This window comes from Coenobita brevimanus, chromosome 1, assembly GCF_032717465.1.
Source record: "Coenobita brevimanus isolate Jiangsu-jjx chromosome 1, ASM3271746v2, whole genome shotgun sequence".
Taxonomy (NCBI): Eukaryota; Metazoa; Arthropoda; class Malacostraca; order Decapoda; family Coenobitidae; genus Coenobita; species Coenobita brevimanus.
The window spans coordinates 65612866-65639908 of NC_136954.1; the positions used below are offsets into that span (position 1 = coordinate 65612866).

Here is a 27043-nt window from a genome sequence, read left to right on the forward strand (position 1 = left end):
ATGGCCAATCCACAAAATGCATATTACTTATCACTGTTAGCGTTAGCCGAGCGGTTCCGTACTCAAGAGCCAGCTAACATTAAAAAGTGCCTTCAGTGCTTGCAGGCGGTCTTGACTATCTCACCTCCACCCAAAGTTGAAGCTCGTACTCACCTCCAGCTAGCCAATTTGTTAATAAAATATACAAAGAACACTCAGCTAGCTCGCGACCATTTAGAAAAAGCAGTAAGTGTAATTGCTTTACTATTGACTCGTGGTGAAAATCTAGGAAAACCCGTATAGTTTAGTGTAACAAAACTGCCATTTTTATTCAACTGTGAGGTTTTCTGTCATATATGGGCAAATAGACTTTGGGGTAAATTTTTAGAAGTAACCAACGTTTTCTTTTATTATTATTTTTATGGTTTCCAATGCAAAATACTGTGCTTTAATTAGTTTTGACCCTCATTTTGGGGGGAAAATCCCCCTTTTGGAATTTTGAGTAAGATTTCCAAAAGTGGGTTTATCCCCCAAAATCAAGATCAAGATTAATTAAAAACACACTATTTTGCATTAAACTAACCCAAACTAACCTAATATAACCTAACCTAGGCCTAATCTAGAGCCTGACATAGACCGAATGCACATGCCTGCACCAGCCAATATGGCGCAACATTCATCCGTTACTGAGCGACAGCCTAACCTAAGCCACTATATGACTACCCCTACAAAATTTGCTCCCCCAACTCAAACTATGCTTAAAAGGTAAATCTTAGAATAGTTCAGGGACGTAATATAATGAAAATTGGTAACATTGGTTACTTCTAAAGTTATACCGACTTTGGTTCTGTGATTAGTTGGAAGCAGTGTAACATACATTAAAACTGCACTGTATACAGTAGCATTACTACTGGTTTCCTGTAAGGTGTAAGCCAAGAAACCATTTACAGTGCTGGTTGGTAACCATATTACCAATCCACACATGTTCCCTACATGTCAGCAAGTGGGTTGGCGAAGGGTTAGTGCCCCTTCCCGTAAAACCATTACCGTAACTCAAAGACAAACGGCCACCCCTTATGGGATTATGGTGTATGGCTATAGATAGATAGACAGTTTTAACATTTGCTCTTTAGTCTCACATATGTGGTTAACGTGCTTCACATAGACTAACATGATTTTCACTGTAAACCTTTCAGTCAACAGAACACATCATTGTTCATTATTAATTTGTTATGATATGTAGTGAAGGGTCAGGATTGAAACAACTCACACTAACATTTCTGTCTGTACTGATGTGTCATTAATTTTTAAAACTGATTTAAGACTTCAAATACTGGTATTAATACACAGTGATACACCTAAATAACCTTAAACTTCATAAACAGTATACTGTATTTTGGTTGGCTACTCATGTATGGCTTTGAATATGATTTTTTAATTCTTGAAAAGATAATCACTTGCTGGAGCATGATCCTCTCTTAAAGCAAATTTTGCTGAATATGATTGCTTTTAGGAACACATCTGTGAGGAATTGTTATTTGAAATTTTAGGAGAGTAAGAATCACAGGCTGTGAAAATTTATTATCCTAATGCCTTGATATACTTTACTGTTGTAAAAATAAGCTGTATACTGTACCATGTTTTTAAGTACAGTTTATATATATAGTGAACCATAATGTGTTCCACCTTTTTCCTTCACAGTGGACACTGTCAATGAATATTGTTGGATTTGATGATGTGCGATTTGAGGCTGCTTGTGAGTTAGCCAAGATATACGAGCAGACAGGGGGCAGTAACAATGCTAAGGCTCTCCTTCAGCGTGCAATTGATCTTTCAAGGCAGAATGTGTTTTGGCATTGTCGCCTCATCTTCCAGACTGCAGTAAGATATTTCTCGTGGTTGCCAGTGCAGTATCTGATCTACAGTAACCCGACTGATATAATTTTGTATCTCTAGCAATGCCAGATTATGATAGTGGTCTGCATATTACACTGTGTTTTGTGGTTGTATTGTATACATTTATTAACAGATGTAGACTATTGTTGAAAATACTGTACCATTGGTAAGCAACGTTGGGTCTGGTTAGTACTTGGATGGGTGACCGCCTGGGAACACCAGATGCTGTTGGCATCCCTACGTCAAGTGGGGTTGGTGGAGGATTAGTGCCCCTCCCTGTAAAAACAATTAACTCTGAGCCCTTGGCCACCCCGTCTGGGATACATGGCGTCTGGCAATGGATGGATGGATGGATGGGTACCAGTACTCTATTTAAGGTTTATCAAGTGAATCCTTTTATTTACAATATGTTACAGTACAGTATATTGATAAAGCAACTCAGTATAAAGTCACCTTTACAGTATCACTGCCCTTCAGAATTAACTACAGTATGCATGTTTACCCAAGCTACTTCGGATGAGTAGACATTTTGTTATATTTTTCTGTAATTTCACAAATAATTCCACTTTTAAAATATAATTTTAATCCATCCATCCATCCGTCATATCTCATAAAATTTAATAAAAACTTGGGTATATACAGTTGATGACTTTCTTTAAAGCTAACATTACCTTAGTTAAAACACATAATCCCGTACTGCACACATTTATTGTTGTAGTACCAGATACATTTCACTGATGCATTTACTAATCATATACCTATTTTTCCAGCAACTTGTCCTGTCAGAGTTTGACTATTCCTCTGCTGGGACCCTCCTGCAGAAGGGATTAGAATACTGTCATATACAAGGCATTGCTTACAACCAGCTCCTCTTTCTACTCAGCAAAATTATGGTAAGTTGGGAGAAACTTGTCCATGGTAAAAGAAGTTTTTTTTTTTTTTTTTTAGTGACCATTAACCATAATAAAGTTAATTATCATTTTACTTTGAAAGAAATTAAGTCACATTGTGTGTAGTGATGTTTAATGGTCAGGAAATGGAGGAAGTGAATGCCTTGAAATGCATGTATCTAGATGGTGTGATGTTCAAGGGTGCAAGTTTAGAGGATGGAGTGCCATCAAGAGAACAGCAGGGAAGGAGGATTGCAGGTACAGAGCAACCTCAAATATTCAGGATGTATATTTCCAAAGATAATTCAAACGTATGAAAATTGTGAACTTTATAAGTAGTAGTTGACTTGTTATCCTAGTTTTATCCCATATTGTAGACATACATTTGGTAAACCAAACTTTCTGCTGCAGTATCCTTGTCTTATAGTAGTAGTGTGGTAACTGGCTATCCTTATCTCATAGTCATGACACACATTTGGTGGGACAAATCTAAAGGCTAATTTTAGAAGCTAAAATGGAAATGATTTAAGATATTGTGGTGTCTGAATTTTACATGTACAGTAGCTCTATAAACTTTTGATGTTCAGTTTTGAGGTTGTGTTATAGCTACATTGATAGTAATGGTAAGGATAGGGAGGTGAGCATAGAGGTAAAGAAGTCATGTGTGACAGTACTGCAATTCTCGCTCGTATCATTTGTATGGTGTAGATGATGATACATTTGTTTAACGTCTTCACCAAAAATTGCATCAACGGCCATGCCACGTTGAGTACACCGCTTCCCATCCGATCAGCGAAGTTAAGCAACGTTGGGTCTGGTTAGTACTTGGATGGGTGACCGCCTGGGAACACCAGATGCTGTTGGCATCCCTACGTCAAGTGGGGTTGGTGGAGGATTAGTGCCCCTCCCTGTAAAACAATTAACTCTAAGCCATTGGCCACCCCATTTGGGATACATGGCGTCTGGCAATGGATGGATGGGACATTAATTTTTTAAACTCTTGGTGCCACCTAATTGTTGTATTTAGCATAGGAGAGACCTTTCAGACAGGAGGGTTTGGCTATAGCCTTCATTAACCCTTCACTACAAGAGGTTTTCCCTAAACTGAATAGAATTGTTTGGTGGTAAGAAGAGTAAGATGAAAAAAGACATGCTCTGGCCGGAGGGGTTCAAGGTAAGAATGAGTTAAATTGTTTGCCAACAGGTGAAGGTCATGGTAATATGGATACTACCAGCACTACATTTACAGGTGCTGGATAAGGACATCTTCTCACAGGGGCATCATCATCATCATCTTCATCCAATCCTGTGTTGCCCCATGAGAAGCATAGGAGCCCAGGGCTAGGCAGGTTGGTCCTGACATTTAAGATGAGTGACCAGCCTCACTCATCCCTGCACCAGTGTGATAACCAGGTAGCTTCGCTACTTGGTTATACAGATATCACTTGAGACGCAAGCTATATGCTGGAGGTGGGGCCGGACCTAGCTCTGTGGCTAGAGTGAGGGGTGGTTGGAAGAAGTTCAGGGAGCTGTTGCCCCTCTTTGAGAGGGCCCTCTCCCCGTGCTAAGGGATCTTTGTATGCAGCATGTGTTAGGAGTGTAATGCTGTATGTTAGTGAGACTTGGGCAGTAATGGAAGTGGATATTCTTTTGTAGGCTCCAGCATACAGAATTGAAGGTGATTAGGTCGATGTGTAGTTCATCCTTGAATGTGAGGGCTGGGGAGGCCAGGTTTATGATGGAAAAGTTGAGAGGAAGGAGAGGACTGGAGTATATTGGTGTTGTGATGGGGAGGGGTAGATTGAGATGGTTCAAGCATGTGGAGAGGATGGGTGTGACAGCTGGATGCAGAAAATGAGAAGCGTGAACATAGGAGATAGGGTTGTGAGAGGTATACCTAAAAAGACGTGGGACAAGGTCATAGAGTGCGACCTAAGGGATAAAGGACTGAATAGGGAGGCTGCTAGAGATTGAGCAGCATGGAAAGCCCCTATTAGGTTACCAAGGCTGGCACATGCAAGCATGTTGGAACCTTCATAAACGAAATGAAACGAAGTCCCTCCTTGTCCCCCAGAAGGAAGATGGTGGACTGCAAGAGAAAGGAAACTTTAGCTGCAGTTGCACTGGCCTTACATTTCAGATAAACTGGGGGTCACAATAACAACATCAACATCTACAATTCTTGCATTAATTTCCTTCAGGTGTTTCTCCTGGAGGGCCGAGGAGGTGCAGAGGTACAGGCATTGTTAAGTCAGGCCAACCAGAGTGTGGAGCAGTACAATGGTGCACAAGGACAGAAGGAACATCTCAGGGTAAAAATAACATTTCACTTGTGATTAGTGCATTTTGTTTTTATTTTTAGCATCATTATCATGACCTTTTTTTTTTTCTCTCAGGAGTGAATAATGATGAGATGCAGTTTGGGTTTATGCCAGGCAAGGGGACCACTGATGTCATATTCATTGTTCAACAGGTTCAGCAAAAATACATAGGAAAAAAGAGGAACTGTACTTTGTTTTTGTTGATCTGGAGAAGGCCTTTAACAGAGCCCCTAGGGAGGTGGTGAAGTGTGCAGTGAGAAAGCTTGGGATCAAGGAGTGGCTGGTTAGGGTGGTTATGGCCATGTATGTGGGTGCTCGTACTCAGGTAAGAGTTAATGGAGATTTGAGTGATGAGTTTTCCGTGAATGTTGGTGTGCATCAGGGGTCAGTTTTGAGTCCCTTGTTGTTTATCATGGTACTTGAAGTCCTCTCACATGACTTCAGAAATGGACTCCAGTGGGAGATGTTGTCTGCTGGTGATTTGGTGTTGATTATAGAGAATGAAAGGGAGGCAGAGGAAAGATTAAGGAAGTGGAGAGATGATATAGGGCACAAGGGTTTAGGAATAAATGCAGATAAAACAAAAGTGATGATATCTAGGGTTGGTGGTGGTACTGTCAAAGAAGAGAGAGAGTGGCGATGCACAATTTGCCACAAGGGCGTGGCAAGTAATTCCATCTTGTGCAGTGTTTGTGATAAGTGGGTGCATAGGAGATGTAGTGGTATTAGAGGTGGACTGAGAGATATTGCTTATTTTATGTGCATGGTGTGTCGGGGAGAGCAGGTGGAGATTGTCAGGTGTGAAAGGATTGAACATGCTGGTGAGTCTCTTGAGTGTGTGAAAGAATTTTTGTTATATGAGAGACATATTATGTGCTGGAGGTGGGGCTGGAGCTAGCTCTGTGGCTAGGGTGAGGAGTGGTTGGAAGAAGTTCATGGAGCTGTTGCCTCTGGTGACATTGAGAGGGTTCTCCCTGTGTGTTATGGAATCTTTGTATGCAGCATGTGTTAGGAGTGTCATGCTGTATGGTAGTGAGACTTGGGCAGTAAAGGAAGAGGATATTTGCAGGCTCAGATGTACAGAAATGACAGTGATTAAGTGAATGTGCAGTGTGTCCCTGAGTGCAGGGCCTGGGGGGACTAGGTTTAAGTTGGAAGAGTTGAGAGGTAGGATGGGACTAGAGTATATTGGTGTTGTGATGAGGAGAGGTAGATTGAGGTGGTTTGGACATGTGGAGAGGATGGGGGATGATAATTGGGTGCAGAAAGTGAGAAGCGTTAAGATTAGGGGGGATGATATTTGGGTGCTGAAAGTGAGAAACGTTAAGATTAGGGGTATATATATATACACATCGCATCTCATCAGCCGTTTGTGTGTCCACTGCAGGACCGGCCTATCCGAACTGAAGTGGGGATGATACAGCCAATGTATCTCCACCAAGTAGCTTAAGCTGTCTAGTAGAGATTGTATGTAGGGTGAGAAGTGCTTGTAAGTGTAATTGTAGTGTTGGCGTGGCTTTGGATGTGTGTGTAGTTTGTGAACCAAGTGTAATCGGCCCTCGCAAGTCGACTGGGTGCAAGCATACTTTATAGCATGTGACACTGGTTCAACAATAGCACCCCTTGTGTCCACCAATGCAGTACGTGGCCTGAAGAACACTCCCAAACTTTATTACCCTTGTGGGGCGTGAACCCTCGTTCTTCAGTGTACAAAAACGCACACTTTACCACTGTTCCACAGAGGCTTCATATATATATATATATATATATATATATATAAAGTATATGTATATACTGTATATATATATATATATATATATATATATATATATATATATATATAAAGTATATGTATATACTGTATATATATATATAATTGGTGGTAGGTGTGGACGCTCACCATCCACTCACGTGATGTAGTGCTGCTCTCGGGTGTCTGCCCTTTCCTCTCCATCCTTCTTTCCTTCTATTCTCTTCTGTCTTTCTTTCCTTCATTCTTTCCTTGTCCTTCTGTCTACGGATGACTGTACACTCCCTCTTATGTCTTTCTTTCCTTCATTCTTTCCACTTCCTTCAGCCAGTGGGTGACTCTACACTGAGTGACAAGCCAAATGGTTTCCTGTGCACCATGAAACCATTTACTACGCTGGGTGGTAACCATGTAACCAAATTTTGGCTCCTGGTAGTTCAGTGGGTAATTATTGCACTCCAGTCAGATAAAGCCAGTGAAAGTTTATATCCAAGGGGTAGTTTGAGTTGATTGCTCATGTAATGCCACTCAGGGATGAGTGAGGCTGGTCACTCTCATCTTAAATGTCGGGTCCAATTGCCTAGCCTTGGGCTCCTAAGCTCCTCATGGGGCAATGTAGGATTGGATGTTGGATATATATATATATATATATATATATATATATATATATGTATAAAGTAATCCCTCATTTATCTGGACGTAATAGAGCCAAAGGCATGTCCGGGTAGTGGCAACATGCGGATAGTGAACACTATTTCCCTACTGTACCCAGACCCAACCTTTACCCAACCTCCAGCCTATACCTAACCTATTTGTACAGTACCTAGGCTTAATTTGGGAATGTTTTCCGGTCATTCAGGCATACTTAGACATCAAAACACACAAAGGAATATCCAAATTAATGTTAAACATCAAGAAAACCATGCAGAATAACCACTGAATACCAAAAACACCCTACTTATGCAATACTGTATATTCAGTACCCCTTCTTATTTTGGCAGTGTTTTCTGGTCATTTTGCCATATTTTGGCATCAAAACATACATAGGATTATCCAAAATAATTTTCAATACCAAGAAAACCATGCAGAAAAATAACTGATAACCAAAAAACACTACCTGCACACAACTGTATATACAGTACCCCTCCTAATTTTGGCACTGTTTTCAGGTCAATCTGGTATATTTAGACATCAAAACACACAGACGAATATCCAAAGTAATGCTGAACACAAAGAAAACCATGACAAAAAAAAAAACATTGATAACCAAAATACACCTGACATAAACACTGCTGTACGTACAGTACCCCTCCTAATTTTGGCACTGTTTTCAGGTCAGTCCGCCATATTTAGACATCAAAACACATAGGAGTATCCATAGTAATGCTAAACACCAAGAATACCATGAAAAAAAAACACTGAAAACCAAAAAGCATCTGATGTGTACACTACTGTATGTATGGTACCCCTCCTAATTTTAGCACTGTTTTCTGGTAATTCAGCCATATTGAGACATCAAAACACACATAGGGTTATCCATATTAATGCTAAATACCAAAAAAACATGAAAAAAACATTCAAAACCAAAAAACACCCAACCTATTCACTACTGTATGTACAATACCTCTCCTAATTTTGGCCCTGTTTTCCGATCATTCTGCCATATTGAACATCAAAACACATAGGAGTATCCATATTAATGCTAAACATCAAGAAAAGATGCATAACCAACAAAAACCCTGACGACGGTCTGAAAATATGTTGTCTGTGACGAATGATTGCTCCTGGGGCTCAAAAAAAATTCCATGGCCAAATATGCCACCGGAAATTGGTTATATTGCTATAAATGATATACCATCATCTTTGCTGGTGTTTATAAGATAAGCTAATAAAAACACATAAAACTGATAAGTAATAGTACAGAACTGTAGCAAGAATAAAGCATTCAGTAGTAAAACTTACTTTCATATAAATTCCCACCATCCTAGTACAAAATTTTTCTAGCACCTTCCAAGAGTTACGAATATGTCTGGACACAAAATTCATGAGCTTTCCTGTGGTCCCTTTGGAATTGCGATACGACCAATAGTAGATGAATAAAGAGCAAAAAAAATGTGAAAACTCACGAGTCAGCGTTATTACCATGGAGGAGGGTAGGGACTGAGGGAGTGAGGGGGGAGCCGAGAGGATATGGAGGAGGGATGGGAGGGGAGGGAGACACAAGGCCGTGGGCAGGATTCTTCCCCTTCTGTCAACAGGTGGATGGGCGCTTTTACTGTACATTTACTTGTGGCTAGCGGTCTGTGAGACGCCGAGTGGCCATGTAGAAACACAACTCACCGTGAGCAGGGGACTTTCGACGTTTGGTAGAGAGGCGGATGGCCACTGTCGCCGAACATGTACTCGTGGCTTGTGGTCTGTGTTCGATGGAGGTAACGGTTGGGAAAGACTTAGCCCGGTGGTCACGTGATATTAAACATTCAGTAGGGATGCATACAGACGTTTTGACACTGCTTGCAGGTTACAATCGAATTGCACGGTCGCTGGAGGTTCGTTGGGAGTGATAGGATGAACGTGCGATTTTGACCATTCAGCACAGGGGCAGACGGACATTTTCCCTATAGTTGTGGGATATGGACTACTTTCTGCCCACGGCTCGAACCCAGCGGCCATGATACCGAATGTTTGAACATGTCGGCTGGCTGGCTGAAGTTCTCGGGGACTTTTACGTCCATATAATAGCAAGTAAATTCGGATAATGGTTTAATAGAGCCAAGGTCCAGCATCCGGATAATGAGCACGCCCAGATACTTAGCGTCCGGATAAATGAGGGACTTCGTATACAGTCACTACTTGTTTTACATTGATTTGGTTTACGATAATTTGCTACAACAATAATAGAAAAGTTCCAGCCCAAAATTCGATTTACAATAAATTTCCTGCTATAACGATTTTCCATCGGAAAGTGCCAGGCACACGCAAGGTGACCGTCGCTTGTCCCAGGCAAGATGGCGGCCCTGGCGTGCAATGCATTGTTATGGTTCAGGTCCCGCAACCCCTTCAAAGCCTTGTCTTTTCAACTTGTTCATGTGTGCCCCCCTGTTATCGTCACCTCTCAGCCAAACATCGTACTACAGTACTGTGGATTTTTGTGCCCAGTGGTAAGGTCAGTGCCAGTGTAGGCCCCAGTGCTATGGTTGGTGCAGGTATGGGTCCCATTGCTAAGGTTGGTGCAGGTATGGGCCGGATTCCCCTCCCCCTAACCTGTTCCTGTCCGTCTCAGAGGCTGACCAATAGTGCCTGTAAGCACAGGTTGTCCCCTAGCCTCGGGGGGGACGACTTGGACCAACACAGGAAGGAATGAAGGTGGGTTGTCATTTATGGTTCAGTCTTGGTTAGGTGACTTTGGGAAGTTGAGTTGACGTAACCTCCCTTTTATAATGTGTTTCAATCTCCCGATCTACGATAAAATCAGTATATGATAGGGTATGACCTGATGTAACCCCATCGTAAAACGAGTAGTGACTGTATATATATATAAATATATATATATATATATATATATATATATTTTCACACATACATACATACAGAGGGAGAAAGAGAGAAAAAAAAAATGCATCAACAGAATTCCCAGTGATTTGGGCCACATTTCTTACAGTCTCTATTAAGGTTGCTAAAAAAAAAAAATAGTTTTGATTATTATGGGTACTATATGTAAATGACTATGTTGCCCGCTTCTCTGGTTATGGTGTTGATAGTTCTTCACATTCATATACGGTACTCTGCTCTCATTCCTTGTTTCATCCTACTTTACCGATCTTTTAAGTGAGAGAAAGGGTCATAATGATGGTCTGCATTCCGGGTCTGTGTGGAAACTCCTTTTTTTATTTTAGAATCTTGGATATGTCTTTGTTTTCAAGGTAATATATACATGCAGTTAATTACCAGGATTAATCAGGTCTTAATTTTTGGTCTTCTGCTTGATGCTGATGTTGTGTCTTTGTTTCTGAAGGTAATTTAGACATCCAACTAATTGCATACATTGATCAGTTTTCCTACTACTGCTACTTGGTAATGATGGTGTCCCCTTGTTTCTGAAGGTGACCTTGACATCTGACTAATTACTTGCATTGGTCAGGTCTTCTACTTGGTGCTGATGGTGTGCCACAACCTGAACAGTGGGCAGGTCAAGAGTGTTAAGCCAGCACTCAAACAGCTCCAGCAGTCCATACAAAACATCACTCAGCTGTCAGAACAAGGTGGGAGTTAGGAACAGTGTTACTTTGAAGTCGTCAGAAATTTTGTATGCAGTTTGTCATTTTTGAAATTGTTGCACCTGAAGTTCTTCATTGTTAAGTTGCTGAGTGATTAACAACAATTCTTCACTGAAAGTTGCTTATGATTCATTACGCAGTTGTTTTGCAGTGAGAATGATTTGTGTGTGTGTGTGTGTGTGTGTGTTCTTACCTAATTGTTCTTACCTAATTGTATCTTTACAGGAATGAGTCAAGCTCGTATTGTCCCGTGTCTTAGACCATATTTATCGTACATATCCTTAAATTTGTGAATTGTTTTGGCACACACTATTTCATTCGGTAGTGCATTCCATTGATCAATTGCTCTGTTTGGGAAACTAAATTTCCTTACGTCTTTATCACCTCTCTTCTTATGCAGTTTTTTGCAGTGTCCTCTTGCTGATGCTTCTCCATATGTTAAGTAATCATTTATGTCTATTTTCTCCTTTCCTGATATGCACTTATATAGCATTATCATGTCACCTCTTTTCCTTCTCTCCTGTAGTGTTGGTAGATTCAGTTTATTTAGTCTTTCTTCGTAGCTTAGGTCCCTTAAGCTTGGTATCCATCTTGTAGTGGCCCTTTGAACTTTTTCAATCTTGTCTATATGCTTTTTGAGATGAGGACTCCAGACTATTGATGCATATTCCAGGGTTGGTCTAATGAATGATGTTATTATCCTTCTTAGCATGTCGTCATTTATGTATGTGAATGCTATTCTCATATTTGCAAGCAGTGTATACATGTTCCGTACCTTCTCGCTGATGTGGTCAGCCGGAGATAGTCTGTTATTGATAATCACACCTAGGTCTTTCTCTCTTTCTGATGTGTATAGGGTTTTATTTCCTAACTTATAATCCCAATCAGGTCTTTTTCCACTTTTACCAAACTTGATTACATGACACTTGTCCACATTGAATTCCATTTGCCATGTACTACTCCATTCATGAAGTTTATTTAATTCTTCTTGTAGCTCCCTACAAGAGTCTGTGCTAGTAATTCTCCTTTGCATTTTTGCATCATCTGCAAACATATTCAGATAGCTCTCATTTCTGGTGTTACTGTTTATATCATTTATGTACACTAGAAACATGATTGGTGCCAGCACCGAACCCTGTGGTACTCCACTAGTCACTTCTTTCCATGATGAGTAGTTTCCTCTTAGTACTGTCCTCATTTCTCTTTTATGAGAAAGTCTTGCATCCAACAAAACAGTTTGCCTCGAATTCCTCCTTGATGGTACAGCTTCCATAAAAGTCTTTGGTGTGGTACTGTGTCAAAAGCTTTCTTGAAATCTAAATAGATACTGTCCACCCATCCTTCCCTTTCCTGTATTGTGTTTGTTACTCTGTCATAGTAGCTCAACAGATTAGTAACACATGATTTTCCTTTTCTGAAACCAAACTGTCTTTCTGTTATCATACTGTGTTCTTCTAGATGATTTACCCAAGCTTTTCTTAAAAGTTTTTCTAATACCTTGCTTACAACACTGGTCAGTGATACTGGTCGGTAGTTGAGAGGATTTTGTCTATTTCCTTTCTTGAATAAGGGGACTATATTTGCTTTTTTCCAAATATCAGGTAGTTTCCCTTGACTCAAGGATTTCTTGAAAATTAAAAATAATGGTTTACTTAACTCCTTTGCACATTCTCGTAACACCCAACATGAAATTTCATCAGGACCACTTGCTTTTCCTCTGTCTAATCTACTTAACTCCTCTTGTATTACTTTTTCTGCTATTTGTATATCTGGTAGTATGTGTGGACATGTGTGTTCCACATATTCCCTCTCAAAATTTTTTTCTTCTGTAAAAACTTATTGGAAATTCTTATTTAGTGCTTCACAAATATCTTTCTCTTGTGTATAAGTGATTCCCTCATCCGTGATGGATTGTGTTATATCTTTTACTTTGGTTTTACTTCTGATATAGCTGTAAAACAGCTTTGGTTGATCACTACTTTTATTTATTATATCCTCCTCAAACTGTTTTTGGGCTTCCCTCCTTATTCTTGTATAGTCGTTTCTTGCCTGTTTGTAATTATTATACGCCCTTTCACTATTGTGTCTTCTGTATCTATTCCACAACAAATCTCTTCTTTCTTTAGATTTTTTACATTCTGTATTGAACCATTTCTGTATTTTCTTATCTGCTTCTTTGTGCTGTGGGATGTACTTCTGGACTCCTATTTCATAAAATTCACAAAATTTTTTATATACAGCATTTAAATCTTGTCCTCTAAGCTCATTTTCCCAATCAACTTCTAAGAAATACTTCTTTAGGTCTTGATAATTTCCCTTTTTATAGTTTAGTCTCTTTTTGTAACTGTCATTGCTGTTTACTATGTCATATGCTATCCTGAAGTTATAATTTAGTATTGGTGGAGGATTAGTGCCCCTCCCTGTAAAACAATTAACTCTAAGCCATTGGCCACCCCGTCTGGGATACATGGCGTCTGGCAATGAGTGAATGAATGAATGATCGCTTTTGCCGAGTGGAGGGTGTGTGTGCACATGCGTGTATGCATGCATGTGTGTGCCATACATGTGTGCATGCGTGAATGTATGTGCACTCCCAGAAGGGTGTGTTACTTAAAGTTTTTTGCCTAATGTAGCATTTTGTTGTTAAAGATCCAAAACTTTAAGTGAGGACTGACTGTTTGTGGTACCTAGACCATTCCATCAAGACCAGTATTAGGCAGTTTAACCCCAACAGCCTGAGGGTGCCATTGTTATTTTGTTCATGCTGCCATTAGACAGTTTAATTCAGCTTTGGAGGGCATCCAGTAAATGGAGTGGGTAATACAGGCAATGCTGTATTGTATTTAACTACCTCAGTTTGAGTAGTATCTCCAGAGCTGAATAAACATTGTCTGGCAGTAGCAATAATACATCAAATAAAACATTACTAAATTCATGGGATTGAAATAGTAAGGATATGGTTCTGGTGTATAAAGATTTTTAGGTACAAGAAAATTTAGATATAGTAAATGAGTATGTGAGAAAGCAAGGTACAATATGGAGCTTGATATTCTCAAGAACTGACTGGGTATTGAGGTGGTTGGAAGAATTTTGTACAAAGGAGTCTGTAAGATGGGTTTTACACCCCTGATTTACCCAGTGACATGATAATCGTCAGACTGACTGAAGCTGACAGCTAATGTAAAAAAGGGCATAAGTGTGGATAGTTATATATAGAGATGGAGTCAAGATTCTGGAGGCCTGAATGGTGAATAAATAAATGAGTGTAGCCCATTTAATTAACCATGCTGGTGATTCATTTTCCCTCTGTTAGTTTTTTTCCTCTCTCTCTCTCTCTCACACACACACACACACACACACACACACACACACACACAATTATTTCCCATCTGTGGGTAGGAAAGAGAGACTGGAATGATGATGATTTTTATTATTGTGATTTAACTCTTCACATTATGCCATATACATGTATTTCTTCTATGTACAGTAACTTTTTTTCTTTTTTTTTTCAGAGGTGATCCCAAGCAGCAGCAGTGAGATGTTTGCATGGCTCCCCCGGGAGCAGCTGTGCGTACTTGTTTATTTGGTGTCAGTAATGCACTCAATGCAGGCTGGGTACATGGAGAAAGCACAGAAGTACACAGATAAGGCGCTTTTACAGATAGATAAACTTAAAGGTATGTGACTCATACACAATATGAGAGGCTGATTGATGCTCATATGTCTGCTCATACAGTAGCTACAGTAGCTGCTTTAGTTATGTAATACTGTATAGATCAGGTGCTAGTGACTAGTCATCCTTATCTTAAATGTATGGACTAAATAGTGTAGGGTTAAAGGTCATATGCTACCTTTAAGGCAATGAAAGATTTGATAATGAACAGATAGTTGGATGAAGAGTGATTTGCTATATCACCATGTACTCAGTATCATGCCATTTTATTGAAGTAGAGATAATATTCTGTGTGAACAAATAATGATTTTCATGTGAGATTTACTTGAGCATAAGAAATTAATAAATGACATGAAAGAAAAAGAAATGAATGTAGTGCTGTATTTCAGAGGTAAATGTAAATTTTTGAAATATTCCAAATATCATCATCATCATCCAATCCTGTGTTGCCCCATGAGGAGCATAGGAGCCTAGGGCTAGGCAAGTTGGTCCTGACATTTAAGATGAAAGTGACCAGCCTCACTCATCCCTGAGTGGCATTATGTGAGCAATAAACCCCAACCACTCCATGGACATAAACCTGCCCAGGCTCAATCCGATTGGAGTGCCATCAAGACACATGATGAAATATTCCATGTTAATTTCACTCACAGTTTGTTGTATGCTATGCAGGCGTTATTTGTTTTTAAGACTGTTTCATATGCGAAGTGTCGAAAAAAAATAATAGGGTACAGAGTTATGTGATGAGGTCACTGTTAAGTCAAGCACCTCATAGTCCTATCATCATCTGGAATGGAAACTTGAATTTATGTTTAACAGACTGATTACAGGAAACCTATAATTGAATAACCAGAAAAGCCTTAAAACCTTTGCTTTGAGGATGTATTTTTTTCTATATATAAGTTTTGCAACGATTAGAATATTTTATTTAGAATAGGAAAGACATTTAATACTGGAGGGGTTAATGAATGTTGTGGTAGGTGGGGGTGCTCACCATCCACTCACTCGATGTAGTGCTGCCCTCGGGTGTCTGCCCTTTACTCTCCATCCTTCTTTCCTTCCATTCTCTTCTGTCTTTCTTTCCTTCATTCTTTCCTTGTCCTTCTGCCTACGGGTGACTTTACACTCCCTCCTCTGTCTTTCTTTCCTTCATTCTTTCCACTTCCTTCAGCCTGTGGGTGACTCTACGCTGAGTGACAAGCCAAATGGTTTCCTGTGCACCAGGAAACCATTTACTACGCTGGGTGGTAACCATATAACCAAAGTTTGGCGCCTGGTGGTTTAGTGGGTAATTATTGCGCTCCAATCAGATTGAGCTGGTGAAGATTTATATCCAAGGGATGGTTGGGGTTGATTGCTCATGTAATGCCACTCAGGGATGAGTGAGGCTGGTCACTCTTACCTTAAATGTCAGGACCAAATGCCTAGCCCCGGGCTCCTACGCTCCTCATGGGGCAATGTAGGATTGGATGATGGATGGATGGATCGATGGTTAATGAATGCAGTATCGTACCCCTTCTAAAACTGAAGGGCTTAATGAATGCAGTATCATACCCCTTCAGAAAGTCTCTCCAAAACTGAATAAAATCCTCAAAAACTAGCAAATATTAAGTACAAAATACTTCACCAAATTCAGAGGGTTGAAGTGGGTTATAAAGGTACATAAATTTTGCAGACTTTATTTATTGTTGCTTTTTTCAGCTGAGGAGAATGCTAGTATTCTTAGTTCACTGCAGCTGCTGCTTCTTGAACACAGCGTAATGTGTCACCTCATCATTGGATCCAAAGCACAAGCAATCAAGGAAATTGCCAGGGTGTGTCGCCTCCTGCAGTCTGACAGCAAACAGCTTCAGGTATTTTTTGTTTTTCAATAATCATATAATATGGCGAAGTGGATTAGCCCTTCCACAACCAATGAGGGAATGAGGTGCTGTCACTCCATGTCTAGCCCTCAGATTATTTTTCAGATCTTGCTGATTATGACTCTTACAATGCAGTACTCTTAATGTTAAAGAACTACATCTGGTTCACATATGTATAGCAACCAAAAAACCCAAATTCAGTTGCTGTGTTTCATTATAAAGGTAAATAAACCATGTCAGTAGATTGTATTTTGTAATATAATCAGAGTTATGAACTTAGTGTTGATGGTAGCTCTAGCAACAAAATTTTCCAAAGAAAATTAGAGACTTTGTTGCTGTGTAAGATGTTGCTTAATTTTTTTTTTTTTTTTTCCTAAAGACTCCAACATGCTTGCATGCATTGACCTTGGTCACCTGATGGTGGCTCTCCATGCTGCTCAATCTCTAGCACCTCTCTGTTCAGTCCCTCATCCCTGAGGTCATACTCCATGACCTCGTCCTAGGTCGTGTTAGGTCTGCCTCTTTCAACCCTACCCCTGATGTTCACACTTCTTGTGTTCTGCACTCAGTTGTTGTAAATGCTAAAGCCAGAATTTAAAAAAAAAATGCCAGGTGTAACAGATAAACGTGCCTCTAAAACGTAAAATACTAAATGAATCATATACAGTACAGTACTTTTTAACCATTCTACATCCATTCTCTCCATGTGCCGAAATAAAACTCTTCAGCTACATCCCCATAACTCAAGTACAGTATGATACTGAATCACCACTCTGATTCATATTAATATTTATTGTGTTTATACTGTAAATGTCATAGAAATGAGCAGATGAAATGATATAAAAATAATGAGAGTATATGAATGGTAAGATGAATATTTATCCAGTCACTGTTACCCTCAGGCCCACCGTGCACAGCTACACACATTACTGGCTGTGTATGCAATGAGCATGAACAATTCGGCTGCCGCAGAAATTCAGTTCAATGCTGCACTTCGGGTAAGACAATCAGTTCAGAAGTAAAAGTTCATTTTATTCTAAGTTACATATTTAATTAAGTACCTGTAATGATGTGCTGGTGTCAGTAATCATATACTGTATAGTCAAAACCATTTCATTTTGATACATTTTTCATATTTGCTAATATTAAATCGACTTCAAGAGTTATGGTAAGACTTGGTGATCATCCGTGCTTGAAAAAGTTATATTTAGATGCATTGCATTGGTACTTGCTTGCTGATGCTAATTCACCTTTAAGAGTTACTGTAGGGTACAAAGAATGCTGTAGAAGCTTCTCATACTCATGTCTTCATTGTATGGTTGTTATCTCACAGACGTCAAAGAACCGAGACCTGTGGATTTTTGCCAACTTGAACCTTGCCGTGGTGTACTTGCGGTGTCACCGTGAGCGGGACTTTGCTGCCATCATGGACCGCATAAACCCTGACACTCTTCCCACGCAGTCGCAGAGTCTCAGAGCAGCCTCATTCTATGTGCAGGGCCTCCATGCTTTTTTCACTGCCAGGCATAATGATGGAAAGTAAGTTCACCATAATGATAAAAAGCCTCTAACAGTCAGTACCATGTTGTCCCCAACAACTCTAGGGATCCAAGGCAAGAGTGCTGCACTCCAGAATAGTTAAGGGTAGATGACAGGCTTTGAGTACAGTATGAAATTATTACTGCTGGTTTGTACATACAGTGTATACAGTCATGCATAGCATAATATATAATTATCAGTGCCTTAACTGTTTAAAGCCAGAGAGCTTCTTTTGTCTTAAAAGATAATCTTGTGTTAGCCAAAGCATTACTTTAATGTGTCCCAGGTATCCATTATGGGTTGACATATACTAAACTATTTTAGAACATCCATTGCAGGCATGAAGATGGAAGTAACTCTAAGTATGGAGAAGGAGAGCTGAAGGTTTACTAACATTGCATCCATCTTATCCATAATACTACATTAAGAGTCATATGACTTTTAGTTTATTGAAGTTTCATCAGTTTTATTAATATTAGATATAACACCAGTGGTGATGGTGATGATGACCAGGATAACAGTAAAGACAACATTGACCTTTCCTCCTCCTCCATCACTTCCTCGTACTTTCTTTTTTTTTTTTAATTATCCATTCATTTATTGCTCCAACTGGAATGTATGGTTTCTGGAGGCTATTTAGTCTAGATGTTTAACCCGCGAAGTGTAATTCCCACCTTCAGTAGTGTTTTTTTGAGGATGTAAGCAGCCAAGGCTGTGCCAAACACACTTCTGCTTCAACTCTGCACCCTGGGGAAAGTGATGGGGCAGGTAATTACGTACTTCGTGGTTGAGGAGAAAGTCACACACACACACACACACACACACACACACACACACACACACACACACAGCCGGAGAGAGAGGTCGTCCCAGGCATCGCTCCTAACCTTGAGTAGTTTCAGGAATTTTGTCTGTCCTGTCTCCTAGGGTCTTTCTTTAAATTTAAAATAATGAAAGTTGGTAGACTACCAAAAATGTAAAGATTTGTTAGCAATAGTATACATGAATGTTTGTGGCTTATTCGGTAACAGCTGTTTAGGTACTTTACCGGTACGTTAAAGATGGCCGAAAATGTAAACAATGAGGGAATGGAATTTCAAGGATTTGATGCTAATACTAATGTCATGGACCTGGTGAAAACATTAATTATGAGGATTAGTGAACTCGAAAAAATGGTAGAGAATCTAGTGATAAAGGATGTGTCAGGAAATACGGAAACCACCATACAGAGTCTAATCCAGTCCAACGAAACAGCCAATGAAGAGATTAAGAATTTGAAGAGGGAAAATGTTGAACTGAGGAGGAAACTTGAAGAGAGTACTAATAAAACGGAGAAGGTGAGTAATGTACTAGAAGAACACAAGGCAAAGTGGGCACACGTAGAAGAAGAACAGAAAGAAGTGGTCAGCTTAAGAGAGATCATCCAGGAAGAAAGGGAAATGAACAAGAAAGAAATGGAAGAAAATGTAGTGAAAATACTGAAGAAAAAAGAGAAAATAGTGAGAGAAACTGTAGAAAGGAACAGATGTGTGGTAGTATTTGGAAACAGGGAAGAGGAAGAAAAGGTTAGGTTCGCAAGACTCGAGAGAGACACGAACATGGTGAGAGGAATATTAGGCAAGATTGACCCCGAAGGAGACAAGTGGGTAAAAGAAATTGAGGAAGTAAGGAGGATAGGGCCTTATAAAAAAGGGGAAACAAGACCAATGAGAATCAAGTTTACATCAGAAAGTGTAATAAATGAGATACTTAAAGTGACCTGGAAATTAAGCAAAGAGGCGGGGATGGAAAATATTATAATAAGAAAAGATCTGAATGAAGAAGAAAGAGAAGTTTTAAAATCATTAAAGGAAGAAGTAAAGGAAAAAAATGATAAGAGGACAGAGGAAGAACGTAATACTTTTTTTTGGAGAGTATTGGATATGAAAGTAAGGAAATGGTATTTAAGGAAATAGAAGTGAAGGAAACTAGGGGGGATGGTTGTGAAAGATCAGAAGTTGAGGAAGTGGTACGGACAGAGAGTAGGAGAGAAGAGGGTATTAATAATGTCAAAAATAATTTGAAGGTGATATATACTAATGTTGATGGTTTCATATCGACAAGGATCGAAATTAATGATTTCTTGAGAGAACATGAACCTGATGTCATGTGCTTTGTAGAGACCAAATTAAGAGAAGATATTGATGTTCATTTGGGAGATGGTAAATACAAACTGTGGAGAAAAGACAGAAAAGAAAAAAGGGAGGAGGAGTGATGATAGCAGTGAAGAACAACATAAATGTAGATACTGTGGAAATGGGAGAAGGCAGGGCTGAAGTGATATATATGAAATTAGAAACTGGAGAGAATGTTAAGAGAGATATGGCAGTAGTGTATGTTCCCCCAAAGACGAGAGCATGGAAGGATGACGATTACCATGAGATGTTGTCAGATATGGCTAGCTACTTGCAAAAGATAATTGAGAAAAGCAATAATATAATTTTGGTGGGTGACTTTAATTGTAAAGAGGTGAACTGGGAGGAATGGTACTCGGGAGGCGGCGAGGATTCGTGGGGTACTATGTTATTAAATATAATAATGAATAATGTGATGACGCAGTGGGTCTAAGAAGAGACACGGTTTCGAGGTGAGGACACACCAGCAAGGTTAGATTTACTGTTCACCAAAGAACCCGATGTAATAGAATCATTGGAATATCTCTGTCCTTTGGGAAAAAGTGATCACGTGGTCATTGAGTTCCAGATGTTAATAGGAAACGTCGAGCCAAGAGACGAGCTTCATAGACAGGGAAGATACAACTTTGGCAAAGCAAATTTTACAGGATTGAGAAACTTTTTTGAAAATGCAGATTGGAGAAAATTCAGAGAAACAAGAGAGATACAGAGGAAGTGGGATATCTTTCTAGACCTCTATAATTTGGGAGTGGAAAAATTTGTACCAAGAGTAAGAGGAAAGAAAACAGGAAAAAGGAGTGGTTTAATAGAAGGTGTATGATAGCCAAAAAAAGAGAGATAAGGCGTGGAACAATTGGAGAAAGAGAGGTAACGACAGAACAAAGGAAGAATATAAAAGAACAAGAAACGAATACACAAGAATACGTAGGGAAGAAGAAAGGAATTTTGAAAAAGGTATAATTGACAAATGCAAGGATGAACCCAAACTGTTTTATAGATTTGTTAATGGCAAACTGAAACAAAAGGAAGGAATCACCAAGCTGAAAGTAGATGGAGAGGTCTTTAAGGATGCGGCAATGCAAGCAGAAATAATGAACAAACGTTTCCAGTCAGTTTTCACTAAAGAAAAGGAGCTTGTGGAAGGGGAGGGAGTGATTAGAAATGTTCCGGTGATGAAAGATATAAAAGTGGAGGTGCAGGAAGTGTATATATTACTGGAAACTCAAGATGTTAGGAAAGCCCCAGGACCTGATGGAATTTCTAATTGGGTACTGAAGGAATGCAGAGAACAACTGGCGGATAAAATTCACAGCTTAATTGTATGCTCACTGGAAGAGGGGAAAGTGCCAAAAGAATGGAAGAGGGCAAATGTGGTACCAATTTACAAGGGAGGAAACAGGGAAGAACCCCTGAATTATAGACCAGTGTCTCTAACCAGCATGGTCGCAAAATTGTGTGAGAGAATCCTGAAAGACAGATGGATAAAATATCTGGAAGAGATGAATATTTTGGCTGAATGTCAATTTGGATTCAGAAGTGGAAGGTCATGTGTTTCAAACTTGTTGAGCTTTTACTCAAGAGCGATTGATGTGTTACAGGAGAGAGATGGTTGGGTGGATTGTGTGTACTTAGACTTAGAGAAGGCCTTTGACAAGGTACCTCATAAGAGACTAATGTGGAAACTAGAATATATAGGAGGACTAAAGGGGAAACTTCTGGAATGGATGAGAGACTTTTTGAGAGACAGACAAATGAGGACAGTAATAAAGGAAAAGATGTCTGGATGGAGGGAAGTAACAAGTGGAGTCCCTCAAGGCTCAGTGTTGGCGCCAGTAATGTTCCTGATTTACGTAAATGATATGGTAGATGGAGTGAACAGTTATGCAAGTCTGTTTGCTGATGATGTAAAGATCTTGAGGAAGATAGAGGTTGAGGAGGATTGTAAAATACTGCAGGAGGATTTGGATAGGATACACAATTGGAGCTGGACGTGGGAAATGAAATTTAATGTAAAGAAATGTAAAATATTGGAAATGGGTAAAAGTACCAGGAGACCATCACTGAATTATTTTTAGGGTAATGAATTAATCACAAAAAGGAGAGAAGAGAAAGATTTGGGAGTGCTGGTCCAAGATAGTTTGTCACCAGAAAAGCACATTAACAAGATAGTTGGAGAGACTTATAAGCTCTTGACTAACATAAGAGTAGCATTTCATTATATGGATGAGGAAGTGATGAAAAAATTGATAGTGGCCATGATCCGCCCCAGGTTAGAATATGCAGCGGTAGTGTGGTCCCCACACAAAAAGAAAGATATAAACAAGATTGAGAGAATACAAAGAACAGCAACCAAGATGGTCCCCAGTCTGACAGACCTGTCATACAGAGAGAGGCTGGAAAAACTGGATTTGCCTTCGTTAGAGGAAAGGAGAAAGAGGGGAGACATGATTGCGGTGTTCAGGACCATGGTGGGAGTAGATAAAATTGACAAAGAAGATCTGTTTGTATGGGATAAGAGAGCAACAAGAGGACATGGAATGAAATTGAAAAAGTCAAGCTGCTTGAAGGATATCAAGAAATATAGCTTTCCTTACAGAAGTATAGACTTATGGAATAGCCTGGACAAAGAGATCGTCCAGTCTAAAAACTTAAACGAGTTTAAAGTTAAATTCGACTTATTGAGAAACAGCGACGGAAACCCACAAGCATAGTACATTCCGTGTATATCACAATTAGGTATATTCTTAAATATTTGGAACGACTTAGACAAAGAGGTGGTGCATGAGAAAAACATTCATGTGTGTAAAGGTAGACTTGATAAATGTGGATATGGAGACAGGACAACACGAGCATTGCTCAATTCCTGTATACTACAAATAGGTAAATACAAATAGGTAAATACACACACACACACACACACACACACACACACACACACACACACACACACACACACACACACACATTCTCTTTCTCTTTCTCTCTCCTTTTTCCCATGCCAAGGAAAAAAAAATTCTGTTACAGACGATTTCTGCGAGAGTCTCTGAAGATGGCTAATGCAGAGGATTTGAACCGACTGACCTCTTGTTCACTTGTGCTACTGGGACACATCTTCCTGGCTCTGGGCAACCCACGTGAGGCCCTCAACATGGTCACTCCGGCTATGCAGTTAGCCTCAAAAATTCCGGACTTACACCTCCAACTTTGGTCCTCTGCCATACTCAAAGGTTAGATTATGAGAATAATCAGATTAAATGGGAAAACTAAAGCCACTCATGTAGTGCAATTATGTTTATTGTAGATGTACAACATACAGAGGTTGGGGGAGTGGACTTTCTGACCACCACTTGGTGGTGGTGAAAACCACTGTGGCCATGCAAGTCTAAAAAATTCCAGACTTACACCTCCAACTTTGGTCCTCTGCCATACTGAAAGGTTAGATTATGAGAATTATCATAGATTAGATGGGAAAATTAAAGTCACCCACATACTGCAATCATGTTTATTGTAGATATACAACATACAGAAGTTGGGGAAGTGAACTTTCTGACCACCACTTGGTGGTGGTGAAAATAAGGTTCAAGTGCAATGGAGGAATCGAAGGAGGGAAGGACAGGAGGAAGTAGTCCATAAAAGGAGGGTAGAAAGATTGCAAGAGGATGGAAAAATGACAGTATATAAGAGAGAAGTGGAGGATTGATTGGATAAGTATGATTTGGAGCAGATGGGGGAGGTGGAAGGTGTGTACAAGAGTTTCATAGAGGAAATCTGTGAAGTATGTGAGGTGATGTGTAGTGTGAAGAGAAGATGAAAAGGGGTGCAAGGAACGGCATGGTGCAATGAAGAGATGAGGCAAGCTGTGGTGCAAAAGAAGAAAGCATGCAGTGAATGGATGGAAAACAAAGCCATGGAGGAAGTTGAGAGACAGAAGAGAGTTATACATGAGAGGAAGAGAGAGCTGAAAAGATTAGTAAGAGAGAGTAAGAAGAGAGTGGATGAAGGATTTGGAAAAAAATTGAGTGTAAAGTGGAGGGAATGTATGAAAATGTTCTGGAAGGAGGTAAAGAGAGTTAGACAGGGTGATAAAGAAGTTAGTAGGTTAGTGAAAGATGAAAATGGTTGATTGATTGTGGAGAAGGGAGAAAAAGTGAGCAGATGGAGAAAACACTTTAAAGAGCTGTTAAAGATGGAGAATGAAAGTAATGCGAGTATAAGTGGCTGGGGAATGGCTGGGAGAAGAAGGGTGGTGAAAAGGGAGGAAGAGATCAGTAGGATGGAAGTGCTGGAAGCAATAAAGAAAGTCAAATTGGAGAAAGCCCTAGGAATTGATGGAGTGTGTGGTGAAATGCTGAAGTGTGGGGGAGAGATAGTAGTAGAATGGATATGGAAGGTGTGCTGATTAGCCTGGGAGGAAAAGTCCCAGAGGATTGGAAGTCAGGTATAATTATTCCCCTGTACAAAGGAAAAGGGGAAAAAGAAGTGTGTGATAATCATAGGGGCATTTGTCTTCTTCGTGTAATAAGCAAAGTTTATGGTAGGATGCTTATTGACAGAGACAGGGAAATAACAGAGGTATTAGTTGGAGAAGAACAGGGACGTTTTAGGAAGGGAAGTTGTGTAGATCAGATATTCACCCTTAGGTCTATAGTGAAAAAGTTTCCAGTGAAGGGAAAGAAGCTGTATGCAACCTTCATGGATTTGGAGAAAGCATATGACTGAGTGGACAGGCAAGAAATGTGGAAAACAGTAAGAATATTTGGAGTACAGTAAATGGGAAGTTGTTGAGTGCTGCGAAGAATATGTATGAGGGCACTAAGGCTGCAGTGCATATGGATAGTGAACTGAGTGAGTTTTTCTATCAGAATGTTGGACCAATAAAGGGATGTGTCATCTCTCCATGGTTATTCAATCTGCATATGGATGGGGATATAAAAGAGATATAAGGTAGAGAAGTGGATGTTGGAGGGGCCCTTAAAAGAGAGGGCAACATTTGGAAACTTTCTATATTGTTCTTTGCAGACCATACTGTATTGTTAAGTGAAGACGAAGGGGAGCTGCTAGGCTTGGTGAATGAGCTTGAGAGAGTTTGTAAGAAACGGAATCTAAAGGTGAATGTAAGGAAGAGTAATGTTATGGTCTTCGAGAGTAATGAAGTCACTGAATGTACAGTGAGTTTGGATGATAAGGAAGTGGAATATGTGAGTGCATTTAAGTACAGTAATACCTTTATATACTATACCCCTAGCTATGATACTCCAGCTTAATGATGGGAGTAGAAATTGCACCATACCCCACCTAACGATGGCCAAACCCTGGTTTAACAATGTGTTTCGATTTTTCTTACCAATTTTGATGATATTTTAGACTAAAATTGTGTTTAGGGTGATTTATAAACTGTTTTTAGACTTTGATTAATGTGTTTTAGCCACAGGTGGGGTGAACATTGTCATTTTGGGGTACAGTTTACTAAGCTTGATTTTTTCCAGACATATTTGACGATATTCAGATTTGATTTGTTGGTTTTAGTGAGTTATTTACAGGTGTTAGGCTTAGGTTAGCTTCATTGACAGCTGTTAGGCCATTTTGATTCCCTTTAAACCTGGTTTTGGGCTCATCTGGGTGGGTTTTGGACTTGGTTTGCGGGAAACCCCAAGGCTGGTAAACGGTCCATATTGAAATACAGTACATGTCAAAAGTGCCCTGATATATGGTACCCTGCCTAACGATGGGGTTTTACCTAACCAGTTAGATCGTTAAACTGGGATATGCTTGTACTTGGGTAGTGTGATAAATAAGGATGGAAGTTTGGAGGATAAAGTACAGCAGGGAAGAAAGGTTGCTGGTTCTTTGAAAGCATTGTTAAAAAATAGCGAAGTGAGCATGGAAGTAAAAAAGTCGCAGCATGATATTATTGTGATACCAGCTCTAGCATGTGGAAATGAAGCTTGGATCTTGTTGGAAGAACACAAGTCAAATGTAAGAGCAGTGGAAATGAGTTATTTGAGAGGAGCATATGGAGTTACATGGAGAGACTGACTGACAAATGAGGAAGTGAAGCAGCGTTGTGGTGGGGATGTGGATGTAATAGAAAACGTTAGCAGAAGTTCATTGAGGTGGTTAGGCCATGTGGAGAGAATTGAGAGCAAGAGACTAACGAGGAGAGTGTATGTGAGGTGGAGGGGGGGAGAGGGAGGGGAGGCCGAGGATGAAATAGAGGGATGGATGGGAGAGGTATATGAGAGAGGGGGATGTGAGTTGGGGGAGGGCGGTGAAATGTTGGGGGACAGGGCAACATGTCGGTGATTTGTTTGTGGCCACCCCTTACATGATTAAGGTGTCTGGCAATAGATAGATAGATAGACAATATGATCAAAGTTTTGCCAAGACTTGTGTAGTAGCCATCACAGTATACATTTTTTCAGTATGTGGATATAATTTTCCCTTTGAATGGTTCATGGTGCTGTGAAATCAAGATGTTATTGTAGATTACTGTATTTGCCTTACAAGAGACAGCAGTCCAGGTACTGATTGCCTAAAACTGAGTTATGCATTGTTTTGTTTAATTTTGTTTGTAAAGGCTCCAACATGCTTGCATGCACTGGGCTTATTCACCTAATGGTGGCTTTCCATGCTGCTTGATCACTGGCAGCCTCCCTATTCAGTCCCTAATCTCTGAGGTCAC

The 27043-nt window shown here is 39.8% G+C and overlaps 1 protein-coding gene and 1 non-coding gene across 2 annotated transcripts in view; both read left to right on the top strand.

The window, feature by feature from the left end:
* Positions 1 to 27043, top strand: part of Mau2 (Mau2 sister chromatid cohesion factor) — a 27565-nt gene continuing 522 nt past the window's right edge. Inside the window, exons 1-10 of the mRNA XM_080278242.1 lie at positions 1 to 225; positions 1681 to 1860; positions 2646 to 2768; positions 4967 to 5077; positions 10978 to 11098; positions 14626 to 14790; positions 16488 to 16639; positions 17551 to 17646; positions 17982 to 18187; positions 23386 to 23588. Coding sequence (XP_080134368.1) covers positions 1 to 225; positions 1681 to 1860; positions 2646 to 2768; positions 4967 to 5077; positions 10978 to 11098; positions 14626 to 14790; positions 16488 to 16639; positions 17551 to 17646; positions 17982 to 18187; positions 23386 to 23588 — 1582 coding nt within the window. The remainder of the gene's footprint in view (positions 226 to 1680; positions 1861 to 2645; positions 2769 to 4966; positions 5078 to 10977; positions 11099 to 14625; positions 14791 to 16487; positions 16640 to 17550; positions 17647 to 17981; positions 18188 to 23385; positions 23589 to 27043) is intronic.
* LOC145419010 (5S ribosomal RNA) lies at positions 3513 to 3631 on the top strand. The gene has a single exon (XR_013900773.1). It is a non-coding gene; the product is annotated as a 5S ribosomal RNA (ribosomal RNA).